General features: G+C 31.6%; 1 protein-coding gene across 1 annotated transcript in view; it reads right to left on the bottom strand.

Annotated features, from left to right (window-relative positions):
- Positions 1–21,035, bottom strand: part of LOC139498208 (von Willebrand factor D and EGF domain-containing protein-like) — a 31,887-nt gene extending 10,852 nt beyond the window's left edge. The window contains exons 1-11 of the mRNA XM_071286561.1: positions 20,950–21,035; positions 14,416–14,847; positions 12,823–12,879; positions 10,704–10,954; positions 8,938–9,024; positions 8,042–8,189; positions 6,977–7,179; positions 6,073–6,146; positions 4,943–5,021; positions 3,956–4,159; positions 1,282–1,493 (exon numbers count right to left, since the gene is read on the bottom strand). Of these exons, the coding sequence (XP_071142662.1) occupies positions 1,282–1,493; positions 3,956–4,159; positions 4,943–5,021; positions 6,073–6,146; positions 6,977–7,179; positions 8,042–8,189; positions 8,938–9,024; positions 10,704–10,954; positions 12,823–12,879; positions 14,416–14,847; positions 20,950–20,992 (1,790 nt within the window). The 5' untranslated portion in view covers positions 20,993–21,035. The remainder of the gene's footprint in view (positions 1–1,281; positions 1,494–3,955; positions 4,160–4,942; positions 5,022–6,072; positions 6,147–6,976; positions 7,180–8,041; positions 8,190–8,937; positions 9,025–10,703; positions 10,955–12,822; positions 12,880–14,415; positions 14,848–20,949) is intronic.
- Between the last annotated feature and the right edge of the window lie 3,136 nt (positions 21,036–24,171).

Below are 24,171 nucleotides of genomic sequence, written 5' to 3' on the forward strand. Positions count from 1 at the left end.
GGGTTTGTAGGTGCAAGATGGCTGTTGTGGTCCTACATAACCTTCAATGGGGCCTTCAAATGTATTTTAATATTGTGTTTTGGCTTCTTCATACTTAAACAAGCCTAACATGCCTAAAGCCATTATAAAATTCATTTGTTTATTTTAAATTTAGACACAACTGTTCATTCAAACTTTCCATTTGGAAGCCTCCATGAACCTTTCCCCCCTTTATAGTGACAATTAATTTTTTTTTAACATTGAACAGTTTGCAAAGTTTACGTATCTGTGCTTTCTATAAATATAAGTTACAGAGATGAAGTTTAATATTTATCTTAACTAATATTAACATCACTTTTATAAATATTTATTTGTTTAATAAATTTGAGTCAAAAATATTCACTGATAATTTCTTTCATAATTTAATTAAAAACAAAGAGCTTCATTTATGACCAAGTGCCAAAATGGTGATCAGATTGATCGAAAACCAACTAATTAGTGTTTTATGCATTCGTCAATTTTTTTTTATTTAATCATGACAAGGTATTCATTGATTTAAAATACTTTTACTTTTTCAAATAAAAAAAATCATTATTCAAATGATTATTTTTTCATTAATTTAGAAATTTTAAATTCTGCTTGAGCTAAATCTCCAACAATCTGTGAAAGATACATTATAGTATGTGAAAAAGTAATGCCATGTTATGCTATGTAATGCATTTAATTACACAACTTTTTTCTCAAGAAATGCATTTTATTACAATTATATGTAATGCAAAAATTGCGGCATTCCAAATTACATGCAATTTGCAAATTTTCATTATTCAATGCATGATAGAGGTATGGACACTATGTGGGGATTATTTACAAATGCATAAAAAGGGATAATAAAGGAGCAGTTCATACGTCCAATAAGAACAGTCAGTTAAAAAAAAAACACAATAAAAATAGATTATTACACAAAAAAGCAAGAGCTTTAAAAAAAAAAATACTGAACTCCGAGAAAAAAATTGAAACGGAAAATTCCTAATCAAATGACAAAATCATAAGCTTAAACACATCAAACGAATTGATAGCAACTGTCATATTTTTGACTTTGTACAGGCATTTTCTTATGTAGAAAAGTTTTGAATTGAACCTGGTTTTATCGCTAGTAAACCTCTCACTTGTGTGCCAGTCGAATTAAATTTCATTATATTAACAACCATATGTGAACTAAACAAACACGTACAAAAAGTAAAAATGTCACATTTTGCTACATTCTAGTGTCATATAGAATATTTTCCTTCTTGATTTACTTACAACCATGATTTCGGAAACTGGTCGTATGAAACCGCTTTCGAGTCATTTGCCCAATCTTTGCCATTTCGGTCAATATATTTTCCATCGAACGAACCACAAAGTCCTTCTGCGCAATTTTGGTGATCAGAAGGTATCTCCAAATTTATTGGGGACAGTAAATTATTGACGACATCTATTGATACAGTCAATCTTGCTCCTGATGGAAAGTTTATCTAAAATATAAATATTTTCTTTTACATAATTACATCTTATACAAGAAACCCAGCTTTTGATTGGTTGATAGCCAGTGCATTTTTCGCATATTCTAATATTTATCCTCACTTCACACGGATTTGCCTGTTTAATACCACTGCCGGTGAATTTGCATCAAATACCAGGGTAATAGCTATTGGGATATTCCCTTTTTTACCCTCTCGAGCAACTTCCCGACAAAACTTTCCGAATATGACGTTACATAAAAAAGCAACCTAACGCGTATTAGAACATGTATAATTCCCGCGGTTTTATGATAATATTAGTCTTGTAACCTGACACAATATCCTCAATGCCGTAAGCGGACTTTCGGTTCGAATATATTTGAATTGAAGATAAGCAAAATCGAAATAATTTATCAGGATTCCAGGTTATGATAATATCCCTCTTATCCTCAAAATTATGCATAAACCTGTTAATGAATTACAGCTTCAGAGTTTCAATCTAAATCTATACGGTGTAATTTAACAGATAAATCATGTTATGGAGGGATATTTGCAAAAACACAAGTTTTGGGACCGAATTTCCCTCGCCTTCCGGCTCGGGAATTATACAGTCCCTTGACGGGTATTTTTCACAAATGCCCCTCAAAACGCGATATATCTGATCATTAAACAATTAACCAAATATTTTTATATTGTTCAAAAGCCGGGTTTTCTTTTATTTTCAATTATTATACTTTACATGTAGAAAGAAAGAGATGCGTGGTTTTGATACAACGTCCAATATAAAGTGATATGTAGAAATCTGTAATCGATCCACATTCAATAATCTGAACAGCCGTCTACTGTGTTATATATATATAGATATATAAGAAAATTATTAAAAGATAAAAACGGTTTCAATGCATCACTTTTTTACTAGTACTTTCACTGCTTCCGCAGATCTTCAGGTAATGTGACTTGTATATAAATAAAACAATTGATTGACGTTAACAATAGTATGACGTTAACAAATACAAGGGAGACTACTAATGTCATTTTAATACAGTAAAATATATATATATATTTCATGTGTTTATATACAATTCTTTTTAAACACAACAGGCTGAAAACAAAAACTGCAAAATATATCGCCATTTAGACTAGTCAACGGCATATCAATAAAATGAAGAATGATATTTCCGTAGTTGATAAAGTAGAGAGGTTTTTACAGTCTTGGAATCTGAACTATTTCTATCATATCGGATATAACTGAAACTACTCTGTTATTTCGTAATCCTTATGAGTAATGTACGATTTAATACAAGGTGTATTTTATCATCTTTGAGAAGCATTTACAACAGATGTAAACATTTTCCTTTTATTATTATTTTTTTTAATTTAATTTTGCAAAATCTAAAACATTACTTAGTACTGAAGTCAACACTAGCGTAAAGAATCATAAGCATTTATGTTGAATGGGATTGATATTAAACATTTAAGGAATGACTTTAATATGTTTTCTGTCTATGAAGAAATAACATAAAAAATTTGGTCGAACTAAATAACGCGCGTAGCGCCACATTTTTTATGTTATTTCGAATAGACAGAAAAAATATTACATTTATTTCTTATAAACTAATTTTAAATTCCAAGTTTAACCGTGGAAAACCATGAAAAAACGTTGATGACGTCATGGTCACATGCCAAATTAATGTATATGGGTTGATAACAAAATAACGTCAGCCAAAAAAAAACCGCGTTACATCCAAAATTAAAGTATAATAAGATAATAACCCTCTTCTGATAGTAACGTTGGTATGTTAAAACGCCCTTCTTTGATTATCATAGTTGTTTGATCCAAACATTAGTTAGACACAAAATTTTAAAAAAATGCCTATCATTTAGGACGTCATATTTCATGGCAAATGTATTTTTTGGTATATTGTGTCTGTTTTTTTGCTTTGAAAAGGATTTTTTGATTTGAAACATTTACAAAACATAGCGGACAAAATGTGTATTTCAATAGTAAGGCCGTCATTATGTGTCCATATTCAAACTTGAAATGTCATTATTTCAAATGAATGGAAGATACATTGTTGCATATATAACGATCTCAAAAAACATCGTTTTAAACAGAATGTTAACGCAGTCCGTAGTACAACAATATTCTTAAAAAAATACAACTTGGTTGAATAGCAAAATTGATCTGGACTTATTTTTCGACACACACACAAAACACGTATATGCAGTTTTAGATATTGTCAATGTGCACACTTAACAAACATGCTTGCTAATTAATTAATCAGGTATACAAAACAACTAAATTGTGTACTTCTCAATCTACATATTGCTGCACTTTCCCAACTTTGGTATATGATTTTCTATGTTAATGCTTTAACGAGTCCTGTACAGTATTCTGCTCTATGGTCGGGTTGTTGTCTCTTTAACACATTCCCCATTTCCGTTCTCAATTTTATATTTTATTATTAATTACGTACATAAAATTTTCGACCGCCAACATCAGTGTGGAATGTCGTACCATCATTTAATTGTTTGTATTTGGATAAGAAGAATACATTCTTTCTGTGAGTACATCCATTTATTTCTACAATATCATTTCCCTCTTTTGCTACTATTCCGCATATACAAGCAAATATACTTTTCCGGCTGGGATAACAATCTTGGTTGGCCTGAATGTGAACCTAGCAATGTAAAAAATCTTAGATGCATTGGGTTTCGTCAATAAAAACAAACAGATATGCGTTTGCCTACCGTTTTTTATATGGAACTAAGAATATGTTCTAAAAAGATAATGATATAATTACGTCCAAGAAATAATATATCAACGCGTATGCACATGTCAACGATAAATTGGTAAATGTCATTTTAATGTAATATTCAACATTGTCATAAAAAAGGGAGGTTTGTTATGCCACAAAACCAGGTTCAACTCACCATTTGTTTTTCTTAAAATGTCCTGTACCAAGTCAAGAAAATGGCCAATGTTATATTATAGTTCGTTTCTGTATGTGTTAAATCTTTATGTTGTGTTTCTGTTGTGTCGTAGTTTTCTTATATTTGATGTGTTTCTCTCATCTTTATTTTATAACCAGGACTTTTTTTTCTCTCTATCGATTTATGAATTTCGAACAACGGTATACTAGTGTTGCCTTTATTTAAGATAGACAATTTGAACAAGGAATGTATTCAATAGACGACAACTGCCCACAAACACGAAATAAGACCAAGCTACAATACAGATAGTTGTTTTTATTATGATATTTAATTTCAAAACATTCCTTGCGTCAGTATGTTATGCAGTACCTCATTCTTGTGTTTGAAATGTTAACAACAATATTGTTGGTTTTTGCAGTGTATCATGAAATACGTTCATGGTTGGATGAAGCACACTTTTAAATAAATTCTTTCGTTTTTTTCACTGAGTATGTAGTAAGGTACGCTCAGGTATAAAAATGAAACAATACCTCTAGTGGTCTTATTTTGGTACAAGATGCTTTTGTTCGATACAGTACACTATCACCAATGACATAGGAGTTTACCTGTCTACAATATATATTAAGATTGAACTTCATAGCATTAAAATCAAAATTATGTCTTGCAAAAAGAGGTGCACCAAAGTATAAATGATCATAAATTTACTATACAGATATTGTTTTCAGATGCACTTAGTTTATTCGTGAAGACTTTTAGTTGATAATTTGTTGTCCTTATCAGTCTACCATATAGATAGTTTGATAATAGTTTCACATCATCCAATAAAGTAACAAAAACTAACACAACAAAAAAAACGAACTCCGAGATAAATTTAAACGGAAAGTTTTTTAATCAAACGGCTATAAAAAAAAAGCTGAATCACATGGTTCAAATGCATTACAACTGTGATATTCCTGAGTTTCTACACTTCTTCTTGTGTATTAAATGGTGGATAACACCTGGTTTAATAGCTAGCGGTTTCCAGCCATTTCAAGAAAGGGGAGTTCCCAACCCAGGACAAAGAAGGGGTTCCAACTATATGTACCCATTTAAATGCATTAATCGTCCAACAAAAAGGGGGTTCAAACCCCCGCAACCCTCCCCTTGGGTCCGCCACTGTAAACCTTTCATTTGTATAAAAGTTGCGTGCATTTCCATTATATGGACTTCAAAGTATGAACAAGACAAACAGGCTCTATGGAATTGTTGACTGTTCCTATGATATCTTTCTCTCCTCTGTTAGGGATGCCAAATGGGTACATCAGTCAACGTTGTTTTATAATCCTATTCACTATACAAACCAATAAATATGCAACTAATAACCAAAAAAAGGCATATAGTCAAAGCACATTAGCAGAAATAAAATACAATTTTTTTTTACCATAATACAATTTCAAACTGACGAGATGTAAACATTTGTATATGTAAGTACAGAACCATGACATATTTAACAATTACTGCACAATTATTAATTCCTGGATTTCGCGGTTAACCACGAAATTTAATATTAACGAATATGCAAGATTTCCCTAATCCACGAAAATTGGTACACACGAATATAAATGAATCCACATTAAAGAAACATACAAATGCACATAAGCAAAACAGAAAGTCAACTCACCTCCCAGAAATACTTTTGATATGCGGATCTGTAACAGGCGTACATACTCCTTTTTTCTTGTCTTTTGTGTGAACCTGGTAAAAATGCACTTATCATAACACCATTCATAACTAGTGAGGATTTGTATATTTATTTTCAACTAACGTTTAACTTAACAGTTTTAACATTTGAATTCGAACAAATTAACTGGCTTTCAGTTCAGTTATACACACATAGAAAAAAAAGACATTATCAAAAAGGATATTGTTAGTGCAAATGCAAATTATACACACATTTATTAAATTATTAGCTTATCAATACACTCAATTATTTATATCTACATTAAGGCATATGTCAAAACCATCTATCAATCTATCAAAAAGATAAATAATTCTAGTTATAAGTCCAACAAAAACAAGCTAGCAAAATGGTAAACAGTTTTTCTTCTTATTCCAACCAAAACAAGCTAGCAAAATGGTGAAACATAGGATCAATTAATTTAAACTTTAAAAATAAAAGGAATATTCATCAAAAAGACAAAATGATAAAACAAAAACGCTTCTTTTAATAATTAGCATCGCTAAATTATAAAAACGCAGTTTTCTATTTTTTAACAACTGACTTGAATAGGACTATGTTGATGTTATGTTTTGCCCATGTGAAAAGAGAACATACTTAAATAGGACTCAATTGATGTTTTCCCCATGTAAGAATCGACAACTTACTTGAATAGGACTGAGTTGATGTTTTTCACTTGTGAGAAGCGACAACTTACTTGAATATGACTGAGCTGATGTTTTGCCCATGTGATAATCGAAAACTTACTTGAATAGGACTGAGTTGATGTTTTGCCCATGTGAGAATAGACAAATTACTTGAAAAGGACTGAGTTGATGTTTTGCCCATGTTAGAATAGACAACTTACTTGAATAGGACTGAGTTGATGTTTTGCCCATGGGAGAATAGCATTTTGAGTGGACGATGTTTCAATGGGACGAAAGTCTAAAATATGAGTTTTGTCGCCATCCTTGACAAAGTCACGTGTAGCCAAAACCTTGATCTTTGCCTCACATAGTTTTGTTGCTTTGTTGTATTTGAAAGTATATCGACATCCATTTGTACTTTGGTCTATAATGAAATAAATAGAGTAATAACAACAAACTCAATTAGCAGACATCTTACTTAATATACATTATGAGTACACAACACTCGTTTACCAAAAATAAAATTAATTGTTTGCTCTTGCTTGTAAGCGTTTTTGAATGTCATTCTATTTAAGGATATTCCCTCGTCTCGACTTTGAATGTTTGCAAGATATTCTGAATCCTCTGATTTTATCCATGTATTGCAATAAACAAATTCTGCCAACTAACCCATAATTTTCTTTCCATATTTTGGTACCGTGTAATTTTAACTACAATTAAGGAACATTTTACAAAAAACTTTGTTAATTTTCGTAGTTTTTTAGAGAATAAAAATGCCAATGTTAAATGGATAAAAAATAAAGAGAGACTCAAGTTTCGTTTAATTTTAAATGATTTATAAACAAGCACATAGACCTTCACTTTTTTCTGCTTGTTCCTTTATTTCTTATATCCTTATATCAGGTTTTTAAAAAAGCTTTTCATTTGAAAAAAAAGAGGCAAACGTCATGAAGTCGCTGTTCGTGTGTATATATATATATTTTTTTTTTTTATATCTTCAAAGTGTATATTTCTTAATAACATATCTATTACTTACTAGTGAATCCTGTAAAACATAGCCATACTGAACACACACTTTACTTACCATACACTTATTGAAGAAGACACCGCAAATACTTACATGCCGCCGGGTTTTTTTTATTGTTTCAAATTTTATCGACGGACTTTTACATACATTATTTTTGTTTAACTAAAAAATATGTACCATATTGGAAGTTATCCTTTGCTTTAGATTTTATAGACGGACGTCTACATACATTATTTTAGTTTAGCTAAATAATATGTACCATATTGGAAGTTGTCCTTTGCTTTAAGTTCAACAGCAAACTCACAACTGTACGTATTTCCAAGAATTCCGCAGTGTGGAATAGAGGTTGTAAGTGAAATAGTCTGAGGTCCTCCATTTTCAGGAATTGTTATATCAGAAGGCGTGACCTGTGATAACATTTTATTTTGTATAATATAAAGATGTTGATTCAACATGTTTGAAACAATTAAATAGGTTTACCAGAGGGTATCACCACCCTAGCGGTGTTCATTTGAAATTAATTTTTATAAATTTCCTGTTACTGAACTTTTAATTTTTTGAAAAAATAAGTATTTTTTCTATCCTAGGAATGTATTACCTTAGCCGTATTTGGCACAACCTTTTGGAAATTAGGGTCCTCACTGCTCTTCGAATTTGTACTTGTTGGACGTGACCGTCACTGATGAATCTTATGACGAAACGGGCGTCTGGCGTATTAAATTATATTACTGGTACCTTTGATAACTATATGTGTTTATAACGACGGAGTGTTTCCTTATGGTGCATGTTCTCTTGACATGTTGTACTTGGGGAGAGTTTTAGAGTTGTAACGGCATACTATATTAAGGTAGCACACTACAAAGTTTTTTTTCACTCCCAATAAGACATCTTTAAACTGGTGTAAATTCATTTCATACTTCTTTATATTTTATAAATGAGGTACCAAAAGAAAGAAGAAAGATCAATCTTTTAAATTGTGATAATTTCATAATGACATAATTATTATATAATTAATTGTTATGTAATTAGTTGCTATATTGTGATGTCCACACTTGAATGAATTTAACGTCTTGGTTCTTCATAGCATCCCAAAATATTTTATAGAGTCTTGTACAACACAGCATGACCTCCAAAAACCGCTCAAATATTACTCACACTAATTCCACAAAATATCCCGTTGCTAGTCAATGCACCACTCAAAATACCGACATGTGAATAGAAGGACACAACTCTGCATTGCAGCTAAATGAGAGAAAAAAATACCTAATTGTGGTTCACAAGGTACACATATATCATGTATATACATATTCAAGAAATTATCGATATACAGACTTTAATCTTATGTACAGCAGTTGTTGTTTGTTTAAGTAATTTATACATGTTTTTCGTTTATCATTTCTTTAATAGAGTAGACCGTTGGTCTTCCCGTTGAATGGTTCTACACTTGTAATTGTTGGTCTCTTTTATATCTTATTGTTCAGTGTGAGCCAAGGCTCCGTGATGAAGGCCGTACCTTGACCTATAATTGTTCTATTTTATAAATTGTTATATGGATGGAGAGTTGTCTCTTTGGCACTCATACCACATCTTCCTATACTCTTTTGTTAAGTTCTGTTTTTCGAAATAACTAAACGTTAAACGATTATAATAATTGAACGAACAAATTCGAATTATCGCTCTTTAACTCTGATAATTAATTTATAATCAAATGTTAACACCAAACTACATAAAATTTCAAACGAAAAGTGTATGCCAAAGTGTATCCTTTTTGCTTTGAATGATTTGAAGAAGAAAAAGCATAATTAGGTTGCATTTCATTCTTATATGATTTTTTGGTGATTGTAAGATTTATGAAAAGATCGACAGTTCAAACAAATATTTAAAATCTGTAGTTTAATAAAATTTATTGAGGTATATGTATACAATGTAAAAAAAATCAAACGAGAAAAACAACGGCCTAAATTATATACAAGAATGAACAAAAAACAAATATGTAACATATAAACAAACGACAACTATTGAATTACAGGCTCTTGACATGGGACAGGCAAACTCATAGAGAATGTGGTGGGGTTAAACACGTTAGCGGGATATTAAACCACCCAAAACCTGGGACAGTGATGTAACAGTATAAGAACAAACTAAACTATTAAAATCAGTTTAAAAAGGCTCTTTGAAAATGTTGAAGTTTAGGAACAATAAGCGTATAGGGAATTCAGAAAGAACAAATCCAAGATGAACATAACATATTCAATATTTTTCAATTTGAATGTGCATTCTTTTATTTCTACTTTTCACTTCTATTATTAGAACTAAAGGTACAAAGCTGAGAATTAACTTAAGGATGTACTTGAGTGATTTTAAACTAGTAAAATTAAATAAATCAAGAATTCAAAATTGATACTTTAAGCTGGAATATTTTTGTTAAAGATCAAAATAAGCTAAAACTATTAATAGGTTATGGAGCTTCTTCGAGATATTTGATTTGTAAAGTATGGCGGGAATAGGATGACTCGGACTTTTACCTTATATTTGATATGGTATTATTTGGGTCTCAAATCAAAAGAAAGAGAATTAAGAGTCTGCTTGAATTTTGTCAAATGACCTTTTATAAGCTATAAAGTCTTATGTTAAAATAAGATAAATATAGGGCAAACTATTTTACCTTGTATCGTTTGGAAAACACCAAGTGGTCTGAACATTTGACACTTATTCCAACAATCTCCGCACAGAGCTCACATCCGTTCCGCACTTACTTCGTATCACTACACTAAATATGGCGTCATTGTATGGTAGTGTACTAAGTATACGGAAAGAAAACGAGCGCTACACGGAGAATTGTTATTCCAAAACCTCACCTAAGTAAATCATTAACGTGTCATCTGTATAAACGTCGTATTGAATTACAAATATGAACTTACCCTCTTCCCCATGTTTCCATACAAATTCAAACCATCTAATTTGGTTATTCGGTCTCCATTTGAAAGTGTTTGTATAAAAGGCTGGCTAGTGCCAAACTTCGATAAAGGTTTTCCATCTACTAACCATACAACTTGAAGTTTTGCCTGGAGATCAGTGGGATCATAAGGGATTTTACATGAAAACTTGAGGTCTCCATTTTCACACTTTGGGTTTTCCAAAACAGGCTGACTATTCATAATTGGATACATATCTACAAAAGAATACACTACCTTTCATATTCAAAGCAAGAATGTGTTTATAGTACACGGATGACCCATCCGCACTATTGTTTTCTTCGTTCAATGGACCGTGAAAATAGGGGGAAATCTCTGACAATTAGAAAGATCATATCATAAGGAACATGTGTACTTAGTTTCAAGTCGATTGGACTTCAACTTCATCAAAAAAAAGGCGGGACGAACGAACGAAAACATGGACGGACGGACGAACGGACAGACGACCGAACCCACATACCAGACAACATAATGCCCATAAATGGGGCATACAAATCCATCGATTATCTCAATTATCCCGCTATGATGAATGCAAAATGACAAGAAAGTCAAATTAAAACTTTATTTATCATGGATACAGTAATATTGACCAATATAGTCAAAATACGAAAATCTGTAGAGACAGTTTCATACATATATTTTGAATTTTTGATTCTGACTTTTATCATTACTACATAAAAATGTAATACTAATACTAATATATATTGATAAATTAAATGTTGTTTCATATACTGGTAATTTATTATTAGTTTATTCACTATGATATTAGATTCTTTTTCTTGAAATAGAGGCCATTTTTTTATATCTATACAGCAAGGTCCTGATTTGTAGGATTATATGAAGCATTGCCAGGTATCCGTATCCTTACAAATAGATACAGGAATAGTCCATTTGCCATTCCCGATTTTATTTTATTATTACACACTTTTAAAACAAATTATTTCCCTTTGTCAATCGTAGACCGGTTCCGTATCGGACACAATTGGCTTTTGCGAATGCAAAGCATGATGAATTGAAAGTAATGTATCGGCGGTTTAACTAATTTTTCATGAAGAATAATTTCAGATGAAAAAGGATTCAGCTTAACAACAAATTACTGTAATTAAAAGATTTGAAAACCTTATAGATTACTCACATTACTCACAGGTAAATTTGCTCATTCTGCTAGCTCTCCATTGTAAATAAAGATTAGTGTCCCTCATAAAGGGAGACAACAAAAATAAAGGCTATTGCCTATTGCTTTGAGTGTTATTTTTTTTTTTCATGTTATTCAGTGCTTAACATCATTGATATAAACTTGTTTTGTAATCTTTATTGAATGCAATCAAAATATTTTGGAATTTTCGTGCGATAGAGAAAGAACGTTCCTCAAAATGCTGGTTTTGACAAACAAATGTGATCACTTTCGGTAAAACTCTGCCAACTGAGGGCGAACATTTGACTGTTCAGAATGTATAAGTACGCGCGCAGTCTATCATGTAAGAATGAGGACGTAAATCCGATGATTCGCGTTGAAAGAGTGTCTTGCTGTTTGCATATTACGAACCTTTGCCAAAGCTATTTGAGTGACTGTATTTGGTAGGATGCAAGGTAATGTTTTGTCAATAGCCATTTTACAGTTTTTTTGCAGTGGAAGTCCACATATAACAGAGGGTTTCAAAGGACAAACAGTGTACCTCTTATAATTATTGCTAATATTTTCTTGTAGACATTTTTTAAAGAATCATTACTTTAATATCCGAAACTATATGGAATACCTTGCGGACAATCTTGATATTCATAACGTGTTTCCGTCATCTTGAAAATGGCAGCCATATTGGATTTTTCTGAGTGGGTCCATAGCTGAAATCAAAGCGTGTACAACCAAGAACTACTGTAAACAAAATCATGATTTCCTCATCAAGTGAGCAATTCTGCTCAATATCTGCACCAATCAACCGGACAACATTTGTAACCAGACGTTATGCAACCAACGAAGAATCAATCGTCTTTTGAAACATAACTTAATGATACAATTACGTGTTGACGCGTAGCTGTCTGAAATAAACCTAAATGAAAGTCATACCTTTTGAGCATTGTGTTCCATTTCCGTATTGACCATAGGGACATACATGTTGATTTCCTGTAAACATTTAAGATTATATATAAAAAAGAAGATGTTGTATGATTGCCAATGAGGCAACTGTCCACAAGACACCAAAATGACACAGACATTAACAACTATAGGCCACCGTGCGGCCTTCAACAATGAGCATAGCCCATACCGCGTAGTCATTTATAAAAGGCCCCGATAAGATAATGTAAAACATTTCAAACGAAAAAACTAACGGCCTTGTTTATATAAAAAAAATGAGCGAAAAACAGATATGTAACACATAAACAAACGACAACCACTAAATTACAGGCTCCTGACTTGGTACAGGCACATATATAAATAATGTGGCGGGGTTAAACATGTTAGCGGGATCCCAACCCTCCCTCTAACCTGGGACAGTGGTATAATAGTACAACAGAAGAACGAAGTATAAAAATCAGTTGAAAAAGGCTTAACTCATCAGATGGACAAAAATATATATTATTTTACACAAAAAAAAATGATAATTAAATCGCTATCGTTCATTTTTTTTTATATTGAAACCTTACCCTTTATGTTGATGATTACAATAAAAGAACAAAGAGGAAAACAAACAGACATACAAAAAACGTAAATAATGAGAGTACAGCAGTAAAAAATGTAAATATATCTCAATCGCTATAAATCAAATAACTGTTTTAACAAAGAAATACATTAAAGATAAAACAATAGCAAAAATGAAAGACAATAAACTAATATTAACTATAGGACTATAAAACAATGGCTGGTTTATATATACAGCGCGACGTCATAAGTATTAAATAAAAAACGAAATAAACATATAAAAGGACAAACACGTAGTAAATACAATAAAAAAAACTACAGTACATACACTATCATGTATTATGTTTGAATTTGATATGGAATATTTATACACTAGGTCTTGGTCTCTTCCAATGAAACCTTTTTAGAAACAGAACGAGACGTTCTTTGACCTAAAGTTGGCCCATAAATGTTCTGCTCGGACACAGGTGAAATTCTATAAAGTCTAAGTAGCAGCTTCAAGCCTTTAAATATCGAATGATTAGGTAAATTTATATCACATGTGCAGGTGAAGTTTGTATAGTGCTGCTAAGAAGGTAAAAACTATTCATTTCTAAATTTAAATTGTCTCACGTGTCAATGTATGTTCAAGAAAATTTCAATCTTGAGCTTAACGGTGTGGTATTTTTATAAACAGTTTACTTAGTTATCAAAGGTACCAGGATTATAATTTAGTACGCCAGTCGCGCGTTTCGTCTACATAAGACTCATAAGTGACGCTCATATGAAAATATTTATAAAGCCAAACAAGTACAAAGCAGAAGAGCATTGAGGGTCCAAAATTCCAAAAAGTTGTGCCAAATACGTCTAATGTAATCTATGCCTGGGATAAGAAAATCCTTAGTTTTTTCGAAAAATTCAAATTTTTGTAAACAGGAAATGTATAAAAATGACCACATTATTGATATTCATGTCAACACTGAAATGTTGACTACTGGTCTGTGTACCCTCGGGGATGAAACGTCCACCAGCAGTACTTACCTGCACAGTAGGCCGTTGAACACCCAGATACTCTTGTTAATCTATATACATAATATCCACCACAGTTTTGGATACAAATATCTTTAGGTTCATGACAGCATTGTGTGCCTCCATATATTACTTGTAAAACAGCGCCTTTACCATGATTCAGGCATCCTTTTCCTAAAGTTGCACCATCTTGTACTTTTGGAAGAACGCCTTGAAACCAAATTGGAGTAACCGTACCACAATGATTAGGTTCAACACAAGACATTGGCATGGTTACGTCTTTTCCATTAGGCTTAAATCTATACCACCCCTCTGCTACCCACGTGTCACAGAGTAAACGGGCAGTATTAGAAGCTATAAACTGTGTACTGCGATGTGAATCAGTTAAGAGCTTAGCATTTTTGCAAGCACCATTTGATGGATATGGACATCGTGTTGCTGAAACTAAAAGTAAATAAACATCAGATACGTGCCAGTTTACGTTAAAACATATTCAAAGACCCTTAATAACCGTCCGGTGAGTTAAATTGTTACATATAAATTTCATCTTGGAAATATTAATCCAAGACCTATGCATTTATCATTGATTACTCAAGATTTCAACCTTCTTATCATCACATGATTCAGTAAATGTGCATTGTGCATATGTATATCACAGTAATAGTAATGCATTTTTTACATAGACATCGGCAAAGTGACGTATTTACATCGCTTCAAAGTGATACCATAAATCAGTTACCAATGGATAACACAGTAAACGTCACGTACTAGATGTTTCAAACTTTGTACAGCGGTGTGAATCAATAAATGGCATCACGACAAGCTCCGATTGATAGATATGAAAACCGTATTGCTGAAAATAAAAGTAACTGAACACCCAGTGCATGACATAGCGTAATAAAATATATTTAAGAACCTCAATCAGTTTTTGGTACACTTTAAACACGTCGTACTGGACGTTAAATTATATTTTTGACATTCTTATCTATTGGTTCTTCTTGTTTTTTTACGCATCGTTGTCGAATGATATCTAATGCGACTGTCATACAACTGAGAGCTTTAGCTAGCTACAAAACCAGGTTCAATCCACCATTTTCTGCATAGGACAATGCCTGTCCAAGTCATAAATATGACAATTGTTATCCATTCGTTTGATTTGTTAAAGCTTTTGATTTTTTAATTTGATTAGGGACTTTCCATTTTGAATTTTCATCGGAAATCAGTATTTTTGTGATTTAACTTTTTAGAAAAGTTGTACTACAATGTGGATTATTCAATATATCCGTTAGATGAATATGCTAAATTCACTTTTAGTAAACAGTTTTGATTCATTTGTTTGTCGTTTGTACCAATTATTTTTTATTGTAGAATTACTAGTTTAGGTCATTCTTATGTTGTAGGCAAGCCAGCAGAAAAAAATGATTATATATTGAACATTTCAAAATCGTTGTTTTCGTAAAGCCAAGAAATCAGAGACACTAAAATACTGACCATGCAAAAATCCTTCTATTGTAATTATATACTGTGAGTAATATTCATTTAATTTCATTGATCATATGCCAATGATAAAAGAATAATTACATATGACAATTTTGTTCGCCCCTCTGCTATAATCAAGAAAGTAAAACAATGAAAAAGTAGAAATTTCATTTTTATAGAAACTCTTAGTTTATTACACATACAGAAGGGTTATGCCTTTCACCACATTCATCGAATTAATTACCGGACAATAAGTGTACATACGCATATGGTCAAGAAGATACGTTGATAGTTTAAATATTATTAAGGCCGAGATCATAGACATCATAGTAATAAATACAAATGTTGAATACTTAATTACTAAAATATTGAGGAAAATCCAAGAAATATACATATCATAAATTAACTACCTCCATATATAACCAAAACGATTAGAAGTGTTTTCAAAGACATCATTTCTCAATATGATGAGATAACCCTTGTATATATCACTATTTATGTTATCTAGATAATATATAATGACCATTGATAGTAGGTCAAATGTTCGTGTATGACTTAAAAGTCTTTATCAGAACATTACAGAACTATTAAGTCTTATTTACCTATTTGATCTGAGAGTGTATTTATAAGTCAATAGATGCTTTCATTTTCAAATTACCCGAATGAATTCAATAAAATAATACTTCATGATAAACAAGATCAAACTATTTTTGGATTATTTCAGCCTAAAGAAAAACGCTTCATTCAAAAGTCTGCCTGGAACTGATTATGTCAACTGACTCTGGTGATTGTTAGCTTGCGAATTCGCTACTTGGACAATGTTACCTAAATTCGAAAATGGAATAAATTTATTTTTAAAAAACCAGTCATTTATTACGTTTTTTTTTCTTTACAAAATATAAAATAACAAAAATACTGAACTCCGCGAAAATTTCAAAACGGAAAAGTCATAATCAAATGACAAAGTCAAAAGCGAAAACGCATCAAACTAAGAAATAAAAAACTGTCATATTCCTGACTTGGTACAAGCATGTTTAAGTTTATAGACAACTATGGATGAAACTTGGTGTTTAACCTAGTGAAACCTCTCATTTGTTTGACAGTTGCATCTCATTCTATGTTATTGACAAGTTGAACGATGTGTGAAAAAAACAGACATAATAGGTAAAAATGTACAAAAAAAAGGCGTACAGCAGTAAAAATAGTGTTTAAAATCATAATCACTTCAAAAACAAACACATATGTAACATATATATGTATGCACATAAGCGCAACTGTTGTTTATCTGCTTTACAATTTAGCAACTGTTTCTAAGGTGTTTTGTTTTTTGGTGGATGACTTGCTTTTATCATTGACCATATCTCAACATATATATTTCTTTATTTTTACTCAAATATTTTAATGCATATTAATAAAAAAAAAATCAATCCATTATGAACGTGGATAATTTACAATAATACATCAAAGGAACTACAAGAAAGTGAAATTTATCTGAGGTCAACTTTGCATTAATGATTTAAAAACTTATTATTGTTTTCATACCGTACTTGACAATCTATTTTTTTCTTCAAAAAGGATATAAAGAATCAAGACAGAACAAACGCACTAACTCTTTGGCTCTGAAAACTATGGCATCGTACAGTCCGTATTATGTGATAATGAAGTAGTGCTTTCTTCGAAACGTGTTTATGGATTTATAGATTTTCAGCAATACTATTTTTAAAATCAAAACATTTATAATCAAGGGACGTGTCAAAACATATAAAATTGAGAAAGGAAATGGGGAATGTGTCAAAGCGACAACAACCCGACCATAGAACAGACAACAGCCGAGGGCCATCAATTGGTCTTCAATGTAGCGAGAAACTCCCGCATCCGTGGGCGTACTTTAGCTTACCCCTTTAAAAAATATGTATACAAGTAGAATGATAATGGGCGTCATACTAAACTCTAAATTATACACAAGAAATTAAAATTAAAAAATCATACAAGACTAACAAAGGCCAGAGGGTCCTGACTGAGGACAGGCGCAAAATTGCGGCAGGGTTGAACATGTTTATGAGATTTCAACCCTCCCCCTATACCTGTAGTTAATGTAGAAAAGTATTGTAGTACGCCGCTAGATTAAAACTGACGAGGAAAGGTAACACACGGCCAGCGAAAGCTCTTTATTTGAGAGCCCAGGTGGTCGTGTGGTCTAGCGGGACGGCTGCAGTGCAGGCGATTTGGTGTCACGATATCACAGTAGCATGGGTTCGAATCCCAGCGAGGGAAGAACCAAAAATTTGCGAAAGCAAATTTACAGATCTAACATTGTTGGGTTGATGTTTAGACGAGTTGTATATACATTATGTACACAGCCATATATCACCATCATTGATGGCGATCCGATGGATACATCTGTTGTAGAGTTGTCACTGACTCAGACGTACTTATATATATATATATATATATGTATGTAAATGCAAAACGTTAGAATAACTTATAATAGTTTATATATATATATATATATATGAATATTAGTAAAATACGTTTGTTACAAGAGGCTGTCACAACGACAGCAAACCGGATTTATTTACATTTATTTGTGTCCTGGCAATATCACAAGAACCATTACTGATGAATGGTGAAAGTGAAAATCATCAATATCAAATTTGACCTCCATTTTGTCATCAGTATCAACATTTTGAAATAATAATATTTGAAAAGCTTAGATTGAATGGTTCATGAGTAAATGCAACAACATGAATGGAAACGCCATTTTACAATCTTTCAAGAATCATAACTCCTGAACAGTAAAAGTCAAAATTATTGAACTTGACCTCCATTTTGTCATCAGTAACAGCATATTAAAATTTCGAAAGCTTTGGTAGAACAGTTCATGCATAAATGCACGGACACGACTGGAAACTCCATTTTTCAATCTTTCAAGAACCATAACTCCTGAACGGTAAAAGTCAAAATCGTCATTATTGAACTTGACCTTCATTCTGTCATAAGTAACAACATATTAAAATTTGGGAAGCTTTAGTAGAACAGTTCATGAGTAAATGCACGGACACGACTGAAAACTCCATTTTTCAATCTTTCAAGACCCATAACTCCTGAACGGTAAAAGTCAAAATCGCCATTATTTAACTTGACCTCCATATAGTTGTCAGTAATAACATATTAAAATTTTAAAAGCTTTGGTTGACCGGTTCATGAGTTAATGCACGGACAACATTTGATTGCCGCCTTTCAAGAACCATAACTCCTGAACAGTAAAAGTCAAAATCGCCATTATTATTGAACTTGACCTTCGTATAGTTGTCAGTAATAACATATTAAAATTTTAAAAGCTTTGGTTGAACGGTTCATGAGTTAATGCACGGACAACATTTGATTGCCGAAACCCGTCCGCCCGCCCGCCCGCCGTACATCCCCAAATTAATAACCGACATTTTTGTCACAAAAATCAGGTTAAAAATTAACTACTACATATCAATCTAAGCTCATACACATTTTTCAACTACGTCTTTGCTTCAACAAATCTATTCGTGAGTTATAGACCTAAAACGACTGCTGAAAGTAATCGATATATACCCTTATTCACCCCGAGACAGTCTTTAACTAACAGGTATACACTAGAAATTAGATATTTAACCTACAAAATAGTTCTTATCGATAATTTATGATAGGTCATCAAACTAATACATCCTTGAGGTAACTAGTTGATTGTAATATACTATCAACACCTGCTAGTTGAAACATAAGACACATATTATTGCGCGTTTGAAAAAAAACATCTTAAAAGGGATAAACTTTTTACTTTTCCGCTTAGTCAGAATTTCTATTTTATATAAATCTGGCTTGATCTACTCCGTGGCAATCACTTTATTATGAAAGGAATGTGCAACCATTTTCGAAAGGTTCATATATAAAAAGGTATTTAGAAAATGTAATACGTGTGAAAATAAAGGTGTCTTTTTACGATATTCGGTTATTTTTTGTGGCGAACTTTCGGTTCATGCACTGCAGATAATAAAAAAAATCAATGTTAAGACCTGATAGCGAATATAGAATACATTGTTTAAAGTTCACTAGTATCAAAATGTCTAGATATATCTGCACTAAAAATACCTGCCGGATAAACTTTGAAAGTAGACTAAATGTAAAGAAAATCAGATAACCGATTTAACCCCACCACATTGTGTTTGTGCCAGCAAGAATCTGGAGCCAGTCACGAATATGATATTTTTTTATCTGTATAAACTTATTTTTAATATACTTGTAATTTATTACTTTTTGTCATCGCGAAAAGTTAAATAACAAAAATACTGAACTCCGCGAAAAATTCATAACGGAAAGGTCATAATCAAATGGCATAGTCAAAAGCGCAAACGCATCGAACGAATAGATAGTAAATTTGTCTTAGCAGAGAGATCCCAATCTAAATATCACAACAGTCAGTTTTTCTGACATAATAAGTTTTCAAGCAGACTTTTATAGATCTAAATATCTAAAGAAGAAAAATAAATTAAGCGATTATCTTTAGGCTGAAATAATCCGAAAATAGTTTGATCATGTTTATCATTGAGAACATGAGATTGAAATTCAAACGTATTATTATTGTAAACAACTTTTCATATTACATAACAGCAAAAAGGAAATACGGAGGGTTCAGTGATCCAGTTAATAATCTGTAAAATTTCTTGTCTTATATTTCTTTCAGTTAATTTCGTAGTTGAATCTTTCGTAAAGACAAAAATACTGACCATGCAAACATACTTCTACGTTAATTCTACATTATTAGTAATATTCGTTTAATCTCATTAATAATGTGCCTATGATAAGCGAATAATTACATATGACAATTTTTTTTCCCCTCTGCTATCATCAAGTTAGTAAAATGTTTGCCCCTCGGCTATTACCAAGTAAGTAAAATTTTCATTTTTATAGAAACTCTTCGATTGTTTTGTCCCAGATCATGGATATGATGCTAGTAATGAATACAAATGTTGAATATTTACAAAAATCATTAAAGTAATTCAAGAAATATACATATAAAAAATAATTGTGATTTACCTTTATATAGAACCAAAACGATTAGAAGGATTTTCAAAGTCATAATTTCTCAATATGATGAGATAAGCCTTGTGCATTTCACTATTTATATGATCTACGTAATACATATTGACCTTTAATTGTATGTCACTAAGGTCAAATATTCGTATGACTATAAGGTGATTTTCAAATAATTACAGAACTATAAAGTCGTATTTACCTATTTGATCTGAGAGTGTATGTATAAGTCAATATATGCTTTCATTGTAAAATTACTCGAATGAATTCAAGAAAATAATGCTTCATGTAGCTTGTCTTTATTGGAATTATAATTATAAATGTTTACCGTTTTGTAAGGTTGGTACGACTTCAATAATAGGTATTAGTGTTTTTACCATTTTGAAAGCTAGGTTTGAGTTATATAACACGAATTAAGGATTTCAACTTTGATATCTTCATTTAAAATGTGTCTTAACATGCTTAATGCCAAAAATTAATTGGGTGCGTTTAGAAGTTATTAATTTGATAAATTTGTGCGTTTACATTTTATATTCGATATCATGCTCTTTTTTGATAGTGTCGCACTTTTTTTTTATTGTGCAAGTATATTATCAGCATTGCAGCCAGTCTATAAATTCTACTTAGAAAACAAAAGTATTTCAGGAAAATAGGCTGTAATCAATGCGTTTAATCATAACATTTTAATTTTTAATTCGCCATTTGGAAATCTAATGCATTCTGGGTAATATTTTCAAAAGCGTACACCAAAACGTTTTGATTGGTTTAAAAGGTTCTACACAATTGAAATCCAACCAATGAAGTAACGTTATTTTCACTTTGGTGTACGAATAATGAGATTACCCATAGTCATTTAGTTTTTGAAAAGGCGAATTATTTGTTATTGACACAACTTACTTGTTAGCTTATGTAATTGACTACGTAAAATTTGAAACAATAAGTATAAACGACCAGACTTTTTTTCAAACGTTGTGAAAAAAAAAATAATCATCGTCTTTATAACACTTTTGTCAAGAACTAAGTTTTAATTTATGCTTAATTTTTTCGGGTTTTCCATAATGATAATCGTTTTCTTTTCAATTTTCTTTTTGATAAGGGTTACGAATTCATTTAGAAATATAACTTGTGTATACTTGTGCAAAATCAAGGGAATCATAACTTCCGACACACGTAGTGTTTTAAAGTATGACAAAACACATTTTTTACTATGATTGTACTTGTGGGATGTTTTTCTTGTTTTGCTATTTTGTAAAGTTCTTTATCAATAATTGATAAAAAAAAATTAGACAAAACCAAACAGTAGGTTCACCGCTGTTTCCTTTATAATTTAACATTTTCGAATTCGAATGTTTAAATTCTTTTGTTAAACTTTCCTTAGGGTTCATTTATTTTCGTTGATTACAAAAAAATTGTAGATGCGTGTATATTTAATTTCGTAGTATTAAAACATAGCCGTATTTGACACAACCTTTTTCAACTTTTGATCTTCAGTGCTGTACAACTTTTAACCTTTTTTTCACTTTCGATCTTTTATATCTGGGCGTCACTGGTGAGTCTTGTGTGGACGCGGCGCGTTTTTGGCGTATTACATTTTGAACCTGATGTCTTTTGTTATCTATTAATCATGTGTTTCTTTGTCTAATACGTTCTCCTATTTATTTGTATTGTAGTCCTTTAATATTATGTTGTCATTTCAATGTTATATTTAACATTGCCATTAAAGTGCGAGGTTTGGCATGCCACAAAACCAGGTTCAACCCACCATTTTTATCTTTAAAAATGTCCTGTACCAAGTCAGGAAGATGGCCATTGTTATATTATAATTCGTTTCTGTGCGTGTGACATTTTAACGCTGTGTTTCCGTTGTGTCGTTTGTTTTCTCTTATATTTGAGTGTGAATTCACATTACTATAAGACGTGTCACGGTACTTTTCTATCCCAAATTCATGTATTTGGTTTTGATGTTAAATTTTGTATAATGCTTAGTCCGTTTCTGTGTATGTTACATTTTGGTGTTGTGTCGTTGTTCTCCTCTTGTATTTAATGCGTTTCCCTCAGTTTTGGTTTGTTACCCCAATTTTGTTTTTTGTGCATGGATTTACGAGTTTTGAACAGCGGTATACAACTGTTGCCTTTATTTTTTTGCCTAAAGCTGCTTACGAACCTTTAACAAATTTGTACTTAGTGAAACATTTCAATTTGTGTTACAACCTCTACTCACGATATCCACGAAAAGTCGGTTTCCAACGAATAATGTTGAATCCACAGTTGTTAAAAGTCAATACACAAATCATTGCTTTGTATTATTATAAGTAAATTTTAATCAGGTTCACACAATAGACAAGAAATAAGGAGAGTGTACGGCTGTTACAGATCCGCATATCACAAGTATTTCTGGGAGGTGAGTTGACTTTTATTTTTGCTTAATATATGCAGTTGCATGTTTCTTTGTGAAATATGTCGTGGCACTGTACTTATACATCTCGTCATTGTGTATTTTTGCTATGGTAATATTTTTATTTGTATTCTTATCTTTCATTTTTGCTAATCAGATTTTTCTATATTTTTGTTGTTTGTTGTTGCATATTTAGTAGTTTGTATAGTGTTTAAGATAATAACCTAATGTTGAGTGATCTGCCACTATTTTTGACATTGCTACCTATTACGTCTTGTTCAAACTAAGAACTCCATATAATGGAAATTAATGCTACTGTCATAGAAGTGAGAGGTTTGGCTTAGATTGGTTCTATGTGTTTGATCTTTTTATGATGCCATTTGATTACGGACTTTCTGTTTTCAAATTTCTCGGAGCTCGGTATTTTTTACAAAAAGATTTTTTTTATATTTTGTTACCGTATTGCGTGGATAGTTTGATAATAAGATTAACTGATATAGATTATAGTAAAAGTCATCACGGATACATTAATTCTGCAATAAAACTAAAAAATATCTGTAAAGTGAAGTTATGTTCATGATTTTCCTAAATAATGATCATGAATGTTTTGATACATCTCATGTTGCAAGAGATAATGTTAATCTAAATGACTGATAAGGACAACAAATTATCAACTAAAAGTCTTCACGAATAAACTAAATGCATCTGAAAACAATATCTGTAAAGTAAATTTATGATCATTTACACTTTGGTGCACCTCTTTTTGCAAGAAATAATTTTGATTTTAATGCTATGAAGTTCAACCTTAATATATATTGTAGACAGGTCAA

Source organism: Mytilus edulis, chromosome 12 (assembly GCF_963676685.1).
Source record: "Mytilus edulis chromosome 12, xbMytEdul2.2, whole genome shotgun sequence".
Classification (NCBI taxonomy): Eukaryota; Metazoa; Mollusca; class Bivalvia; order Mytilida; family Mytilidae; genus Mytilus; species Mytilus edulis.